Source organism: Oncorhynchus masou, chromosome 20 (assembly GCF_036934945.1).
Source record: "Oncorhynchus masou masou isolate Uvic2021 chromosome 20, UVic_Omas_1.1, whole genome shotgun sequence".
Taxonomy (NCBI): domain Eukaryota; kingdom Metazoa; phylum Chordata; class Actinopteri; order Salmoniformes; family Salmonidae; genus Oncorhynchus; species Oncorhynchus masou.
In genome coordinates this window covers 10,223,859-10,239,703 of record NC_088231.1, presented here as the reverse complement: position 1 = coordinate 10,239,703, position 15,845 = coordinate 10,223,859, and the positions used below count along the sequence as shown (strand labels likewise).

The 15,845-nt window shown below is 41.2% G+C and overlaps 1 protein-coding gene across 3 annotated transcripts; it reads right to left on the bottom strand.

Annotated features, from left to right (window-relative positions):
• Window positions 1-284: 284 nt before the first annotated feature.
• Window positions 285-10,257, bottom strand: LOC135506926 (uncharacterized). 3 transcript variants are annotated; one of them, XM_064926356.1, is made up of 7 exons: window positions 9,704-10,257; window positions 9,107-9,237; window positions 8,555-8,728; window positions 6,672-6,794; window positions 6,243-6,354; window positions 5,904-6,022; window positions 285-2,380 (listed from the first exon to the last, which is right to left on the bottom strand). In XM_064926356.1, exons 1-7 carry the CDS (start codon window positions 10,041-10,043, stop codon window positions 1,442-1,444), a joined length of 1,938 nt encoding a protein of 645 aa, XP_064782428.1. In that variant the 5' UTR covers window positions 10,044-10,257; the 3' UTR covers window positions 285-1,441. The 3 variants fall into 3 exon arrangements, with proteins under 3 accessions (XP_064782428.1, XP_064782429.1, XP_064782430.1); XM_064926357.1 differs by having other exon boundaries at window positions 9,785-10,257; XM_064926358.1 differs by lacking the exon at window positions 285-2,380 and adding an exon at window positions 2,389-3,630.
• Between the last annotated feature and the right edge of the window lie 5,588 nt (window positions 10,258-15,845).

The following is a 15,845-nucleotide window of genomic DNA, read 5'->3' as shown; positions in this document are numbered from 1 at the left end:
ACTCCACACAAATTTATGGTGACCAATAAAGTAAAGGTGATCTCCTTTAAGATTATCCATAGATTCTACCTGTGTAATAGCTTGATTTCTAAATATATACCTAATGTTACCAGTGAATGCAGTTTCTGTGAACAATAAACTGAATATATTGAACACTTTTTCAGTAATTGTTTACATAGTGAGGTGTTCTGGACTGATGTAAAACTATATCTTGGCAACAAAATGCATACAACCATTGAAATATCTATGTATTTTACTAGACTGATTCCACAATTGAATGTCAGTATGTCATAAATCTCTATTTTATTTGAATATTTTTCATACAAATTCAACGTTTATAAAGAAAAATCTGATTTGGAAAAATATTTACAAATCATTCAAACGTATGCCAAACAAAATGTCAATGTATTCGGTACATGTTTGTATTTAATTTGATATAATGTGGATTTGTATTATTATTTATTTGTGTAATCCCTCTGGCTGTTCTGTTTTTTGTATGTTAGTGTTTAATAATTTAAAAAAATTAAACTTCCTATTTATAAAAAAACAAAAATAAATAAATAACCTAAAACTTCACTATTCCACCACTTTGGCCCCATCTGATCCTATACCAGGCCGGCTGCCTGGGAGGATGGGACACTATCGTTCAACACACCTTGTAAATCGTCTGCAGTAAAATCACGTAAAGTTCTTCTCTGCAGCTGTCACAAAATATATTTTCTGTGATTTAGATCCCATTTCAATGAATGCTAAGAAGCCAAGCTAACTGAAGCACATGTTATTCCTATCACTCTCTATGAATCCATATTAACTTCGGCCTACTCATAGGGAACCTATTAGGATCCCTCCCCCTGGATCTTCCTCTACTACTCTCTTCACTACCTTAGCATACGACACCTTCTGTACTACACCAACTCTGGCAACCTCAACCTGCCATTTTCTCATTGGACACTTCTGATCTCCAGCAACATGGCTACCCCTACAGTTAATACACACAGCGATTCCATTTACACTGAAGAAGAGGGTATTTTTTGGTTGGCGTTATAGCTCAAAGGGGGTGGTTAAACAAAAAAGGTATGCTCACTGTTCTTTGAAATACGGTACTGCTTAGTACATCTCACATCAAATCTCCTATGATCAGTATCTTCCCAGCTGAGAGCAGACTTGTTAAGAAAGAACAGCATGTTAGCAAGAATAGAGTAGAAAATAATAGAATGACTTTATCCCATCTACATCACCTCAGTAAGGTAAATATTCAACTGTCCTTGTTCTAGCCTAGGTTTACTGTCTCTCTGAAAACATGTATTTACACAGTTAACAAAGGGTTGAGGGGTATGTGATTAATTAACCTCTTGCCCCAAGACACTTCACACGATAATTATATTATGTCAACTAAAAAATGGTTCCCAGATATGCCCTGTGGACATCTCAAGCCACAATGCTACAATTTCTTCCCATTGTGGACACTCCTATGTCTGATAAGGTTACTCAGGAAGGCGAAGCTCTTGTAACACAGTTTGCACTTGAAGGGCCTCTCCTTGGTGTGAACGGTCTGGTGCCTCTTCACATAGTTTGCCTCAGTGAAACGCTTCCCGCATGTGGGGCATGCGTGCGGCTTGTCTGCATCCGACCTAACACTTGGCCTCCCACGTTGTGAGCCAATAACACCAGAGGTAGAAGCAGGAGCCACCACCGTCAGGTGGTTAGTCTTTGAGCTCCCTCCTTGACCTCTAGCCATTGTTTGGGTGTTGTTGGGATTGTGTTCTGTGTTATAGGCTAGGTACCTCTTGGGGTGAACGCCCATCCTGACCGTGTCTGTATTGGTGGGGTAAACCTGAGGTAACTGAGGAAGGCTAGACCCAGGTCCAGACCTTCTATGAACCCAGTCACCAGGCATTAGATGAGACCCTGAAGGAGAAGACAGACTTGCTGATAGACTACCACCAGATGGGTCTCCCACCACTCTCTCTGAAGGCTGAAGCCCACGGTGACCTGCTCTGTTCATAATGGATACTGTGGTGTTTGTATCATAGGAACAGGAGGGTCTATCTCTATCAGCCCCAGGCCCTGCTCCATCCCTGCACTGAGAATGTGAAGAGAAGGGTCTGGGCTGCAGACTGGATCCCTGACTGGAGCCTCCGTCTCTCTGATGACTACCAGGACTGAGGTGGTTCAGTCCATCTGTCCACTGGTTGTGTTCTATGTGGTGGTGGAGTCTTTGTCCCTCGTGTTTCGGTCCTAGTTCCGAATCGGGAAGAAAGCGTGATGGCTCCTGATCCAGGGTTCTGATCCAGGGCCAGGGTTTGTGACCAGCTGCCTCAGAGGTCCAGTCTCTCCCACCAGCAACACCGGATATCAGCAGATCATCATGGACTGCAGACTGTAAACACATATTGAACAGAAGAACATATAAAGGATTCTAGAAGAAACTCTTCGCTATACAAACAGAAACATGATATTATTAAATGTTAACCACAGTCAAGGCCATTTCTAACACTGTGATTCAAGTACCTAACAATATGGAGCCATTGGAGTTTATTATAAAAAATGTCCATATGTGTTCATGCAAGAATTAAGTATAATGTTTTGGTTTGACCGAGATAAGGGAAACTCAGTCCCTGCAATGATACAAAAATAACCAAGTCAGTCAGCACAGAGTTGATTTTGTATTTCATTTCAACAAAATAGTCATACACTCACATAACTTTGAAGTACAGTACTTTTAATGCGCAAAGTGATGTGACAAGTCGAATAACTTTTCTCAATATGGTAACACTTGACCTCTTTGTAAATCTGGTACCCCCGCTTTAAAAAAATGAATTTTAGAATACTTTTGAAAAGGTTCAACATTGCGCACACAGCTACAGTACTTCATGTCAAGTAAACATGAATTAAGGAACTATCCTTACCTCACTATAAAATCTAAAGTGACCTAGTTGTCACTTTTCATCAGTGAAGCATTTTTACAGACACCATATCTTCAACCATCAGCATATAATCAATCTGCCTCATCATACTCATTCTTTCCTCAGTTCACCTCATCTAGTTCCCCACTACATCCAAAACCAACAGAATTAACTACAAAGACTCAAGTAGCTCCTCTCTGAGAACCTCTTCCTGCAGTGCGTACAGGCGAATGGCCTCTCTCCCGTCTGCATCTTTAGGCTCATCTTCAGCTGGTACTGGTGGGAGAACCTCTTCTCACACTGGGGGCAGCTGTAGGGTTTCTCACCTGTGTGGACCCTCTGGTGCCTTTTCAGCTTGGATGAGTGAGAGTAACTTGCCTGACACAGGTGGCAACCAAACAGATCCTCCCCCATATGAATCCTTTGGTGGATCTCCACTCGTTGGGGGAAACTGAAGGCTTTCCCACACAACGAACATAGGAAGTGCTTCTCTTTGCCACCGGATCTACTGATAGCATTACTACTACTGTAATTTGTTAATGGGCTTGTGTAGCCATTTAGTGTTGAGGCACTGGCATTGTCTGATGTCTGGTTTAACATAAGGAGAATGTGAGGAGGACGAAGGTCAGGGTCCATGTTCCAGTTGATAGATCCTATATAAAGGCAGGCTGAAGGCAGCACCTGTTAGGGCAGTGGTCACCAACCGGTCGATCGACAAACATTTCTGTAAAAAAAAAAAAAAAAAAAGATAAAGCCTTGCGTTCCTATTTATTTTTATTTGTTGCGCACTGTTGGCAGTAGGTGTAACTGATTCAGCTGTGTTCCCATTGTACCTTCAGACACATGAAATAGTTCAAACTGCCTTCCTGGCAGGCCCGTAGAGCAAATCAAGTCCACTATAGGCCTACCTCCGGCCAATCGGACAGCTCAGATTATGGTGTCTGCAGTAATGTATAAAGCTTAAATGAAAGCTACAGCAAAGTTGATGCTTGTGAGACTTTAAAACGTTTAAAATCATGACTAGAGAGAGACTGTCAACGAATAGCAAAGAGCTGCTGTTTTTATGAGTGAGCTCATGTTTAAGTTCTTACTCAGCACTGTCAACACTTTGTATTCAACACGTTTATAAGCAATAAAATGCACATTCTTCCTACTTCCACTGGCACTACAACCAGCACTGTAGTTGTAATGAATGAGTAGGAAAGTGTATTGATAGGCTTGCTTTGTTGTTATTACTAGCGGCTTGTTTTTTTTTATATATTGAAGAATATTTCACTTTCTCTGTTCATCGGAGTAACAACTCCAGACCTTTTCGGTCAGTGACAGCAGCGGAAAGAGAGAGTGGAGGGACATTGAGAGGCCTATCTGCCGCTCTCTCCCTCAGCTGAGACTGACCATCAAATGCAGGCACCCTCAGCCCAGTAAAATAAAAATGAATTATTTAAATATATGCTCACTCAGCTATGCCTCACAAGTAATACAACAACTGATCATATGGCCTATCTCAGATTTTGAAATATAAGTTTTACAAATTGTCCAAACAACAATGCATTGGCATGGAAAGTCAAGCAAAGCCAACAGGGCCTATAGCCTACTGCACAAAACTCATTGCTACAGTACTATTTTTAATAGGTCCATGTTGTATAAGCTTGCATTTTGACTCAGAAAGTGATCTTTACTCAGAAAAGGTTAGTGACCACTGTGTTAAGGGGTTAACCTGAGGCGCCATCAGTCTCTCTGAGTCACAACTATAGGATCAGTGCTAGCAGCGACTGTTCTCTCCCGCAACATATGGACACCTCCCTGTCCCGGATCGAATCTACGCCTTGCCCTGGTCTCAGCCAGTCTATTGTCATGGAGACCAAGTTCGGATGTTGTTTTGTGTTCAACTGTCTGTTTCTGGTTAACCTCTCTAGGGTATGTGGGACGCTAGCGTCCCACCTGGCCAATATCCAGTGAGATTACAGAGCGCCAAATTTAAATACAGAAATACTCATTATAAAATTTCAGAAAATATAAAACTATTTTACATAGGTTTAAAGATTAACTTCTTGTGAGTCCAACCACAGTGTCAAAAATGCTTTACGGAGAAAGCATACCTTACAATTATTTGAGAACATAGCCCAGCAGACAAATCATTACAAACAGTAACCAGCCAAGTAGAAGACTTACACAAGTCAGAAATAGAGATAAAATGAATCACTTACCTTTGATGATCTTCATATGGTTGCACTCAGAAGACATTCATTTATTCAATAAATATTCATTTTGTTCGATTTTGTTCGTCTCTCTTTATATCCGAAAACCTCTGTTTGTTTGCGCGGTTTTTTCAGTAATCCACAGGCTCAAATGCAGTCACAACAGGCAGACAAAAAAATCCAAATTGTATCCATAAAGTTCATAGAAACATGTCAAACGATGTTTATATTCAAGCCTCAGGTTGTTTTTAGCCTAAATAACCGATAATATTTCAACCGGACAATAACGTTGTCAATATAAAAGGTAAACAAGAAAGGCACTCTCTCAGTTGCTCGCTCGCATGAAGTTCTGTGACACGGCAGTGTCCACTCATTCAGACTGCTCTTACTACCTCATTTTTCAGAATACAAGCCTGAAACAATTTGTAAAGACTGTTGACATCTAGTTGAAGGCATAGGAACTGCAATTTGAGTCATAAGTCAATGGATACTGTAATGGCATTGAATAGAAAACTACAACAACAATAAAAATCCTACTTCCTGAATGGATTTTTCTCAGGTTTTCACCTGCCAAATCAGTTCTATTATACTCACAGACATTATTTTAACAGTTTTGGAAACTTTAGAGTTTATTCTATCCAGATCTACTAATTATATGCATATTCTATCTTCTGGGCCTGAGTAGAAGGCAGTTTAATTTGGGCACGCTTTTCATCCAAAATTCCAAATGAGGCCCCCTAGAGAAGTTAACAGTGTTGTTCCCCAGCCCAGAATTGAGGACGCTGTTCCATCCACTGACCTCCACTATGTCACCTCTGATCCTGGCCTGCTTAGTGATGTTGTCCCCTGGGCCTTTGGCTGCACCGGTCTGGGAATCCAAGACGGCCGTCCAATCTCTGTTAGCCTCCAGCCAACCACCTGTAGGAAGAGGTTAGAAAATAGACTAAAAACATGGCAGAGAACTCTACATATGGAGTTTTTTTGTCAATTACCTGGTCAAGTTCATACATAATGTGTATGTAAACATAAGTTTCATTTAATGAATGAAGAAAATTAAGACAAAGAAAATTGTCAGGGACATCAATTTTCTCATTGAAGATCTAGTACTGTATGTAGGCTATATGTATTTCTCCCTTACCTTGCTCCCCCATCTTTACTCCACTCAGCAGATCAATGCTCTCTGGTCTGTCTTCTATTGTCTCCTCTTTGACCAGCAGCAAATCAGGCTTCCCATCTTCCATGTCTACTGACTGTAAGAGAAACAGAGTGAGAGGATGTTGGATCAAGAAATCTGATATGAGCACCCTGCTATGGAGCATCTTCTGATTGGGCAATGAGGGATTGCTATGAGTAAGACATTGTCCCACACTTAAGACAAAATGTAGCAAGACCTGGGCCCGTATCCACAAAGTCTCAGATCGAGGATCAGGTCCCTACCTGTCTACATATTCTTATTCATTAAGAGTATGTAGACAAAATTGATCCTAGATCGCACTCCTACTCTGAGACACTGTGGATATGAGCCCTGACCTAATACCATGCAGACAATAGTTTACAGTGGGCTCACCTCATTGATACTGTGTGTGGTCCTGTGTGGCTCAGCTGGGTCCTCTGTGGGTTCAGGAGGTGGTGTAGTCTGGTTGTCCTCCATGACCATGGTTCCCTCAGGGTTCCCCAGACCCTCCTCCTCCTGGAAAAGACAGGTGACACAGATTACACAGACATACACTCCCTCCCCTCAGGTACACACACACACACAGATAATAACACACTTTCAACATGGAGTGTTTACCCATCCCCACTACATTTAAGTCCTATACTGTAGTCACAGAATGACTTCATTGTTGTTAAACTCATTATGGTGGACATAAAATATGTTGTGGGTAAACAGGCTTCCCATCGATAAGTTAGCTATGATGTCATCATCAGACTAAACTATTTTGACATTTACATTAGGTGTTTATTAGAGTGTGGATATGTGTAGGTATATATATATTTTTTAAAGTCTACATTGGTTATAAACCGCGTTCTTAATTAAAGTCTTAGAATGAAAAGTCCCATTTTGGGTTTATTGAACATAAACAAGTGTCAAATACACCATATGAAAACCACACATAAATCTGCATGAACTTCATTTTTTATTAAAAGTGTCTTGGGAAAAAATGTATTAGTGGATGGAAGTAATGAAACATAATTTGTGAACATCATATATCCTACACAGTACAAACACAATATGAAATAGACTTTTTAGGCTTAAATATCACACAATGTCTGGATGCAATATTCTACTCAGGAATATTCAACACTGAAATTGATTACTCTCGTTATTCCAAATGCATCTGTAGATCTCTTCTGTTGACAACAATGAAAATGAATCTTTGTCTTTAATGCAGGGTTTGAAGTACACATCAGAAGCTATGGAGTGAACTGTTTTTTCTTCTGGTGTATCCTGATGTAGCTCCTTTCGGAGAACCTCTTCCTGGAGTGCGTACAGGGAAATGGCCTTTCTCACGTGTGGACCTTCAGGTGCCTTTTCAGGTCACCTGCCTGGGCGAAGCGCATGGGACACTGGGTACAGCTGTAGGGTTTCTCCCCTGTGTGGACCCTCTGGTGTCTTTTCAGGTCACCAGCCTGGGCGAAGCGCATGGGACACTGGGTACAGCTGAAGGGTTTCACCCCTGTGTGGACCCTCTGGTGCCTCTTCAGGTTGCCCGCATGGGCAAAGCGCATGTGACACTGGTTACAGGTGAAGGGTTTCACCCCCGTGTGGACCCTCTGATGGATCTCCACCTTCTGTGAGCAGTTGAAGCCTTTGTTACAGAACATGCAGAGGAACCGCTTCTCTTTACCACCCGTTGTTGCTTCCCCTCTCCGCGCCTTGGCCTTTTGGTCGTTTGAGTTCGATACCTGATCGAAAAGAACATGGCCTTGTGAATTGGAAGGTGCCATCGACATGGTCACTCGGTGTAAAGGGGAGTGGGTCGCAACATTTATATTTGTCTCTAAACTTTCACTGTTGTCTAAGAAGTCACTGGTGTTGCCCTGCAAGTGTCCTTCTCCTAAGTGAGTCTTGTCTGCATTCCATGTCAGAGGAGGGTCGCTCTCCACTTTCACAGTGACCTCATCTACAACCAGACCCTCCCCTTTCTTATCAAGGAACCCTTCAGAGTATACACTATTGCTGTACTGGTTCCAGTCCCCTCTCATTGGATTAGTCTGTGTATCTAAGCCCACAGGCATGTCACCAGATATCATCTGTGTCTCTGTAGCGTATGAACAGGATGGATCATTGTGAGTCTGTAACACGCCAGAGTCCTTACGGAACAGAACCATCCTCGGGCTACCGTAAAGTAAATACTCTGTGCAGGGAGCAGGAGGACAGCCCAGTCGCCCCAGCCCCAATAAAGTCTTCGTGTCTGACTTGAGGACGGCGTTCGGCGTTCCACTGACCTCCGTGATGCTTCGTCGGGTCCTGGGCCGCACTGGGGCAGTGGTGGGGACCTCTATGGCTACAGGGGGCTCTCTAGCCGCACGAGTCTGGAAGTCTCTGCTGTGCCGTGGGTCCTCCTCTCCTTCAGACCTCTCCAGCTTGACCCCAAGACCTGCAGCCTCTGCATCTGCAGACTGAAACAAAAAGAGAGGAGGTTATTACTGGTACATGAGTTGGATAACAAGATAGTAGGGAAGATAACAATGCCTCTATGGCAGATGAATTAGGATGTACATTTAAGCAAGTGAATAATTAAGTTAAGAATAAATTATTATTTACAATGACAGCCTACCCCGGCCAAACCTGGACAACGCTGGGCCAATTATGCACCGCCCTATGGGACTCCCAATCACATGCCAGATGTGATACAGCCTGGATTCGAAATAAGGACTGTAGTGATGCCTCGTGCACTGAGGTGCAGTGCCTTAGACAGCTGCGCCACTCGAGTGCGCTAAACAGGCCACATTCGAGTTACAAATAACACATTTGTTATGCAACACTATAACACTAACCTCTATCACAATAACATGCTGGGTTGAGGTTCCACTCCCCTCATCAACAGCGATTGGTTGGTCATCTCTCCATGTATTGTGTCCCGCTGGCTTCACAAAACTCCTGTGGCCTCCAGTGAGATGTCCTTCACCTGAGAGAGTTATTGGGGGGAAAGAGGTGGTTAGATTAGCTACTGTGAACGTTCAACGGTATATGGTACATTATTGACATTGTCTAGAAATGGCAAGGATGTTAGGTAATTCATCTCATAAGTTTGTGACATAGTAGGTAGGTAGCCTAGCGTTTAGAGCGTCGGGACAGAAACCAGATGGTCACTGGTTCAAACACCCGAAGCAACAGGGTTAAAAATTAAATAATCTATTGATATACCCTTGAGCAAGGCACTACTATGGCAGACCCTGTAAAACAACACATTCCACTGCACCTATCTAGTGTGTGACAAAACATTTTTTACTATCTATGTATTATGATCCATGTATTACATTGTTTTCACTGAGTAAATCATAGTAAATGCTGTAAATTAATAATCAGGTTAGAATATATTGTTTCTTTGCCAAATAATCTGGGGAGTTATTGCATACTATAAAAAAACGGACCAAGACCAAATTCTGGGTAACACCGATGACACATGTGCAGCTGGGAACGGGGCGACAACGCCTGCCTTATGCAAAATGTACCTCTTGCCATTCCTCTGTATTTGTCGAGGATTTTTACACTACTGGGTCGAATGGCGAGGACGCGCTCCCGTGACACCTTCAGCTCAAGTAGCTGTAGTCTCCTCCGCAATGCCCTGTTTTCTTTCTGGCTTTGAGTTATTTCCAAACGAAACACTGCATAGTCGTCGTCTACGAGTTTACAGATCTCTGACACGGCTGCATTTGCTAGAACCTCCATGATGGAGGCTATTTGAGTGTGAAAAACCATACAGTTAGCCATTGTAAGCTAACGTTAGCAACTAGCTAGCTAGCGTTACCTAGAGAACACTTATCAACCAAGTCCTGTCTCCAACGCGAATTAAAGACTACATGTCGTAAGTATGTGATGCTATGCAGTTAACGTATTCATATTTTGAATTCCAGGGTGTTAATAAACATCTAAATAACAACAAAAACGCAAACGTGGAAATTGTTCTTGTGTTCACTTCCGTTTACAGTCTTCTTTGTGTGGTTTTCCGGCAGAATAGACCCTTATTTGCTAATTACTGCCTTTTACAGGTCGTAGTGTGAATTTCACATTTTGTTCACAGAAATGGATAAGTAGATTGGGGGAATTGAATTGCACCACCATCTTACCCTACATACACGCCACTATACCCATCAAACCTACTCCCCCACATACACGCCACTGTCCCCAACAGACCTACCACCCCTCCCCACTACTTTGGCCCTAAAAAGTCCTACATCAGACTGTCGGCTTGGGAGGATGGAGCCCATTCTCTCAAAACTCCCTGTAGTTCTTCTGCACTAAAATCTCAAACACCCAAAAACGTATCTGCTACTACTACCACCTATTTAATCTTCAGGAATATATGTTCTATCTGTGCGGTGCAATGAATGACCATAGCAATAAACACCAAAAAGCCAACCTTAAAGCACAAACTTTTTGGGTCACTCTGTACTGGGCTACTTCTCACATTGATCCTCTCAGGCTCCTTCACCCTTTTCCCACCATCATCTACTTTCCTCACTGCCTCGGCATGACATTTTCTTCACTACTTGAACCCCGGCAACCTCAAACTGTCTCTCTCGCACCAGACACTTCTGATCCCCAGCAATATGGGCACCCCCACAATTGACACAGCTTTTTCCACTGAAACACACCCCTTTGTCTCATGCCCTCCTGCACACTTCTCACATCTTGGAATATTCTTCCTACACATTACCATAAGTTTGACAACTAAAACATAGTAGGGGGTTCAAAACAAAAGCTCTCAACGGATAAGTTACATATTCTAACATGACTTTATCGGGTAAACACTGGGGAGGGGAAAAGGTAAAGACGAGCTCACTTCAGTCTCGCGCCCTCCACCCAGTCTGCATCACACCAAACGGAGGGCCTCATTTACACTGAAGAGAAAGGATGTTATTGGTTGATATCCAAGCTCAAAGGGTGTGGTTAAATTAAAAAGCTATGCGCGCTGTTCTTTGAAATATGATACTGCCAGTGGTGGAAAAAGTACCCAATTGTCATACTTGAGTAAAAGTAAAAAATAACTAAATAGAAAAGTTGACAATAACTAAATCCCACAGTTGACAGTGCATATCAAAGCAAAAACCAAGTCATGAGGTCGAAGGAATTGCAGGCCTTTATGGTAGAGCGGCCAGACAAAAGCCACTCTCTCTCTCCCACCAGAGGGGAAGGAGGGAAGTGGGTTCGGTTCTAGGACTTTAACGACCGGTCATAAACTTCCTCTCTCGTGCACTGCAGTATGGAGAAGTCAAAATGGTTTGTGTGTAGAGAGAGACTCTGCCCCAAAACTTTAACATCAAAAGGTTGGATATTAAAACAATATTTCTACACAAAGAATGTGGGAAATGTTCAGGAGGGACTTAAAGAACAATCATGTCAGATAATTTCTTGTTTGGTGATATCATTAAAGATGTTATAACGGAAACATTGTAACTTTAAGAGATATCACAATGGATATGTCAGAGTTACATCAAAATGTTGTAAATATCTTATATGATTAAATATGAAACTATCTGTGAGAAGATGAAATGTGATTTTAGCCTTCTAAATTGTTTTTCATGTAAAGTTTCATGTAAACTAGGGTTCGTGCAGATTTGAAGTCAACAACGTTCAGAATGAGACTGATATGAGGGAATAATAAGTATGGATGACTAATTTTGATTACGATATTCTGATATTCTTTAGTTAATTCGGGAAACGGTAACTCGTTAAACAAACTTTTCCATGGTGCCCCAAGATTGCTAATGAGTTAATTGTTACATGATTCATTTAATCCCGTAATAACTAAACAGTTAATTGATTTGATTTTGAAACAGTCCTCCCATTAATGATAGTCACGTCACGGCACCTTGTAATAGAAGGTACAGTACGAAAATAAGGAGATGACCATTGGGCTCCAGGAGATGAGAATTGCAGGTAACATATGAGGTTAATATGATTTTATTCATTTTAGCAATGATGCTTGCAAAAAGGTTGTAGTTGTTCCCATAGTACATAGACCAGGGGTATTCAACTCTTACCCTACGAGGTCCGGAGCCTGCTGGTTTTCTGTTCTACCTGATAATTAATTGCATCCACCTGGTGTCCCAGGTCTAAATCAGTCCCTGATTAAAGGGGAACAAGGTAAAAAAAAAAGCAGTGGAACTGGTTTCGAGGTCCAGAGTTGAGTTTGAGGGAGTTAGAGCAACCATGTACTATCTATGTAGGCCTAAAACTGATTCTGGATAAGCTAAATACTGGGCTCACAGCTAACCTTTTAGGTCAATAATATGCTGTTTTAATACAAATGTTGTTGGCTTTATAATCGTGAGAGAATTATGCTTTGAACTGGAGTAGAGCACCAGTTAAAGGAGTCATAGCCGGGGTCTCCATGGAGTTAGATACTGAATAATTAAAGAGAATCCAAGATGTGGTTGGTGCCCGTCCCCTGAACCACATGGTGAACAGGGAAAAGGAAGAAACTCAGTTGGTTCCATTGTTTTTTGATAAAGAGCACATTCCTATGCATGTAAAGTTAGGTTTACGAAAAGTATGCAGATAGAGTATTTGTCCATAAGCCACTACAAAGCAAAAACTGTAAAGGATTTGTCCATGTCAAAAATGTTTGCAGACGGAAGGAGTATATTGAAGGTTGGAGTGAAGAAGGTCAGTGTTGCAATTGTGGTGGGGATCATTATCCAGAGTTCTTGGAGTGCCCTGTAAGGGTGAAGGAGGTCAAGGTGGCAAAGGTAAGGGCGGGTCATAGGATCACCTACGCAGAGCCAAGCAAAATAATTGAGACAGCAAGTGACGCTAGTGTTGATGATATGGTAGTGGATACACCCCAGACATTAGTGAATGTTTGTCAATCAAGAGAACTGGACATGCTTTGTGGGAAGAAGGTGGATTTTGTGGCGTTTATTGCAGCGGTTATTAATTGTACTGCTAAAAAATTGGACATCATTGTGGCTGCACCTATCTCCTGAACGTTTTGACATTCTGATTAAAAAAAACTTTCTAACCCTTATACCATGGGCAAATATGTATGGAAAAGTGTCATTCAAATCAAAATGGGTGCAGTTAAAAGGGGGTTGAAATCAAATGTAATGGCCCTTTGATTACTTGACACTCTTTAATGGTTTGATAATTCAAAGGCATGGTCCCACACTTAAGACAAAATGTATCAAGACCTGTGCCCCGTATCCATAAAGAGTCTCAGAGTAGAAGTCCTGCTCAAAGATCAGCTCCCCGCATGTCTACATAGTCTTATTCATTATGATCTAAAAAGCAAAACTGATCTGATCGTAGATCAGCACTCCTACTCTGAGAGGCTTTGTGGATACGGGCCCTGACCGAATATCATTCAGACAGTAGTTCAGTGGGCTCACCTCAGTGAGACTGTGTGTGGTCCTGTGCTGCTCAGCTGGTTTTTCTGTGGTTTCAGGAGGTGTAGTCTGGTTGTCCTCCATGACCATTGTCCCCTCAGGGTTCCCCAGACCCTCCTCATACCCCTTCTTCTCCTCCTCCTGCAATAGAGATGTAATACAGATTACACATACATACAGTATACTCCTTTAGGTATGTACACATGCACACACAGATAAAACACAATTTCAACATGCAGGGTTTTTTTCTGCACAGCCTATGTCCAAACAGTAAAAAAAATATATATAAAAAAATAAAAATAGATGAAAAAGTATTTTCAGTGTAAACGTACATGACAAACTAGATAAAGATGAATGGACCTATATATTTTTAATAAGATCATCATTAAGAACTAACAATCACCTAAATAAAAGCTAGACAGTCAGCGACCGCACCATTGGCCATGCTCCCTGTCACACCGACCACATATGCCCCATTTTGATCCAGAAAAAAACCCTGACATGGAGTGTTTACCCATCCTCACTACGTTTAAGTCCTCTACTGTAGTTACAGAATGACTTCATTGTTGTTAAACCCATCATGGTGAACATAAATATGATGTGCGTAAAAAATAAGTCAGCTATGCAAAGTCAAAAGTCATCAGACAAACCTAACTATAAACTATTTTGACGTGTACAGTAGGTGTTTGTTAGTGTGTGGGTTTGTGTAGGTATATTTAGTATGTGTAGGTATATTTAGTAAGTGTATCTTGGTTATAAAGTGCTGTAGGGTGTATGTAAAACAGGGTGAGATCAGATGTGATGTATACAAAAGAGAGTCAATGAAAATCTTAGAATGAAAGTCAAATTTTTTGTTTATTAAACAAGCAAGTTTTAAATTCACCAGATGTAAACACCACATACACACGTCAACAAAAAATCTGCATGAACTTGATAAACTGCATCAGTATACTCATTAAAAGTGTCTTGGGTGAAAAAACATTAAACAGTTAAATGAAAGTAATGAAATAGGCATTTGTGAACATCATATTGCCTATACAGGACAAACACAATATGTAATAGACTTTTTAGGCTTCTATACAGGGCTTTCAGAAGGTATTCATACCCTTTGACTCATTCCACATTTTATTGTGTTACAGTTCGAATTCAAAATGGATAAAAAAAATCATTTAAAAAAGTATCTAAATAATATAACCCAGAACGACAAAGTGAAAACATGTTTTTAGAAATATCACATTTACATAAATATTGACACCCCTGAGCCAATACTCTGTAGAAGCACTTTTGGCAGCAATTACAACTGAGAGTCTTTCTTGGTAAGTCTCTAAGAGCTTTCCACACCTGGATGATGCCCCATTTGCCCATTATTCATAAAATAAAATCTACAAGCTCTTTCAAATAGGTTGTTGATCATTGCTAGACAACCATTTTCAGGTCTTACCTCGAATTTCCAAGTAGATTTAAGTCAAAACTGTAACTCGGCCAACATTCATTGTCGTCTTGGTAAGCAAATACAGTGTAGAACTGCCTTTGTGATTTAGGTTATTTTCCTGCTGAAAGGTGAATTAATTTCCCAGTATCTGGTGGAAAGCAGACTGAAGCAGGTTTTCCTCTAGGATTTTGCCTGTGCTTAGCTCCATTCCATTAATTTTTTTATCCTGAAAAATTCCCCAGTCCTTATCAAATAAAAGCATACTATGATGCAGCCACCACTATGCTTGAAAATATGGAGTGGTACTCATTAATGTGTTGTATTGGATTTGCCCCAAACATAACAATTTGTATTTATTCAGGACAAAAAGTGAATTGCTTTGCCACATTTCTTGCAGTATTACATTAGTGCCTTGTTGCAAACAGGATGTGTGTTTGGAATATGTTTATTCTGTGCAGGCTTCCTTCTTTTCACTCTGTCAATTAAGTTAATATTGTGGAGTAACTACAATGTTGTTGTGTCAGTGTTCTCCTATCACAGCCATTATTCTCTGTAACTGTTTTAAAGTCACTATTGGCCTCATGGTGAAATCCCTGAGCGGTTTCCTTGCTCTCCAGCAACTGAGTTAGGAAGGCTGCTTGTATATTTTAAGTGCCTAGGTGTATTGATACACCATCAAAAGTGTAACGAAAGGGATTTTTAATGTCTGCTATTTTTACCCATCTACCAAATAGGTGCCCTTCTTTGCACGGC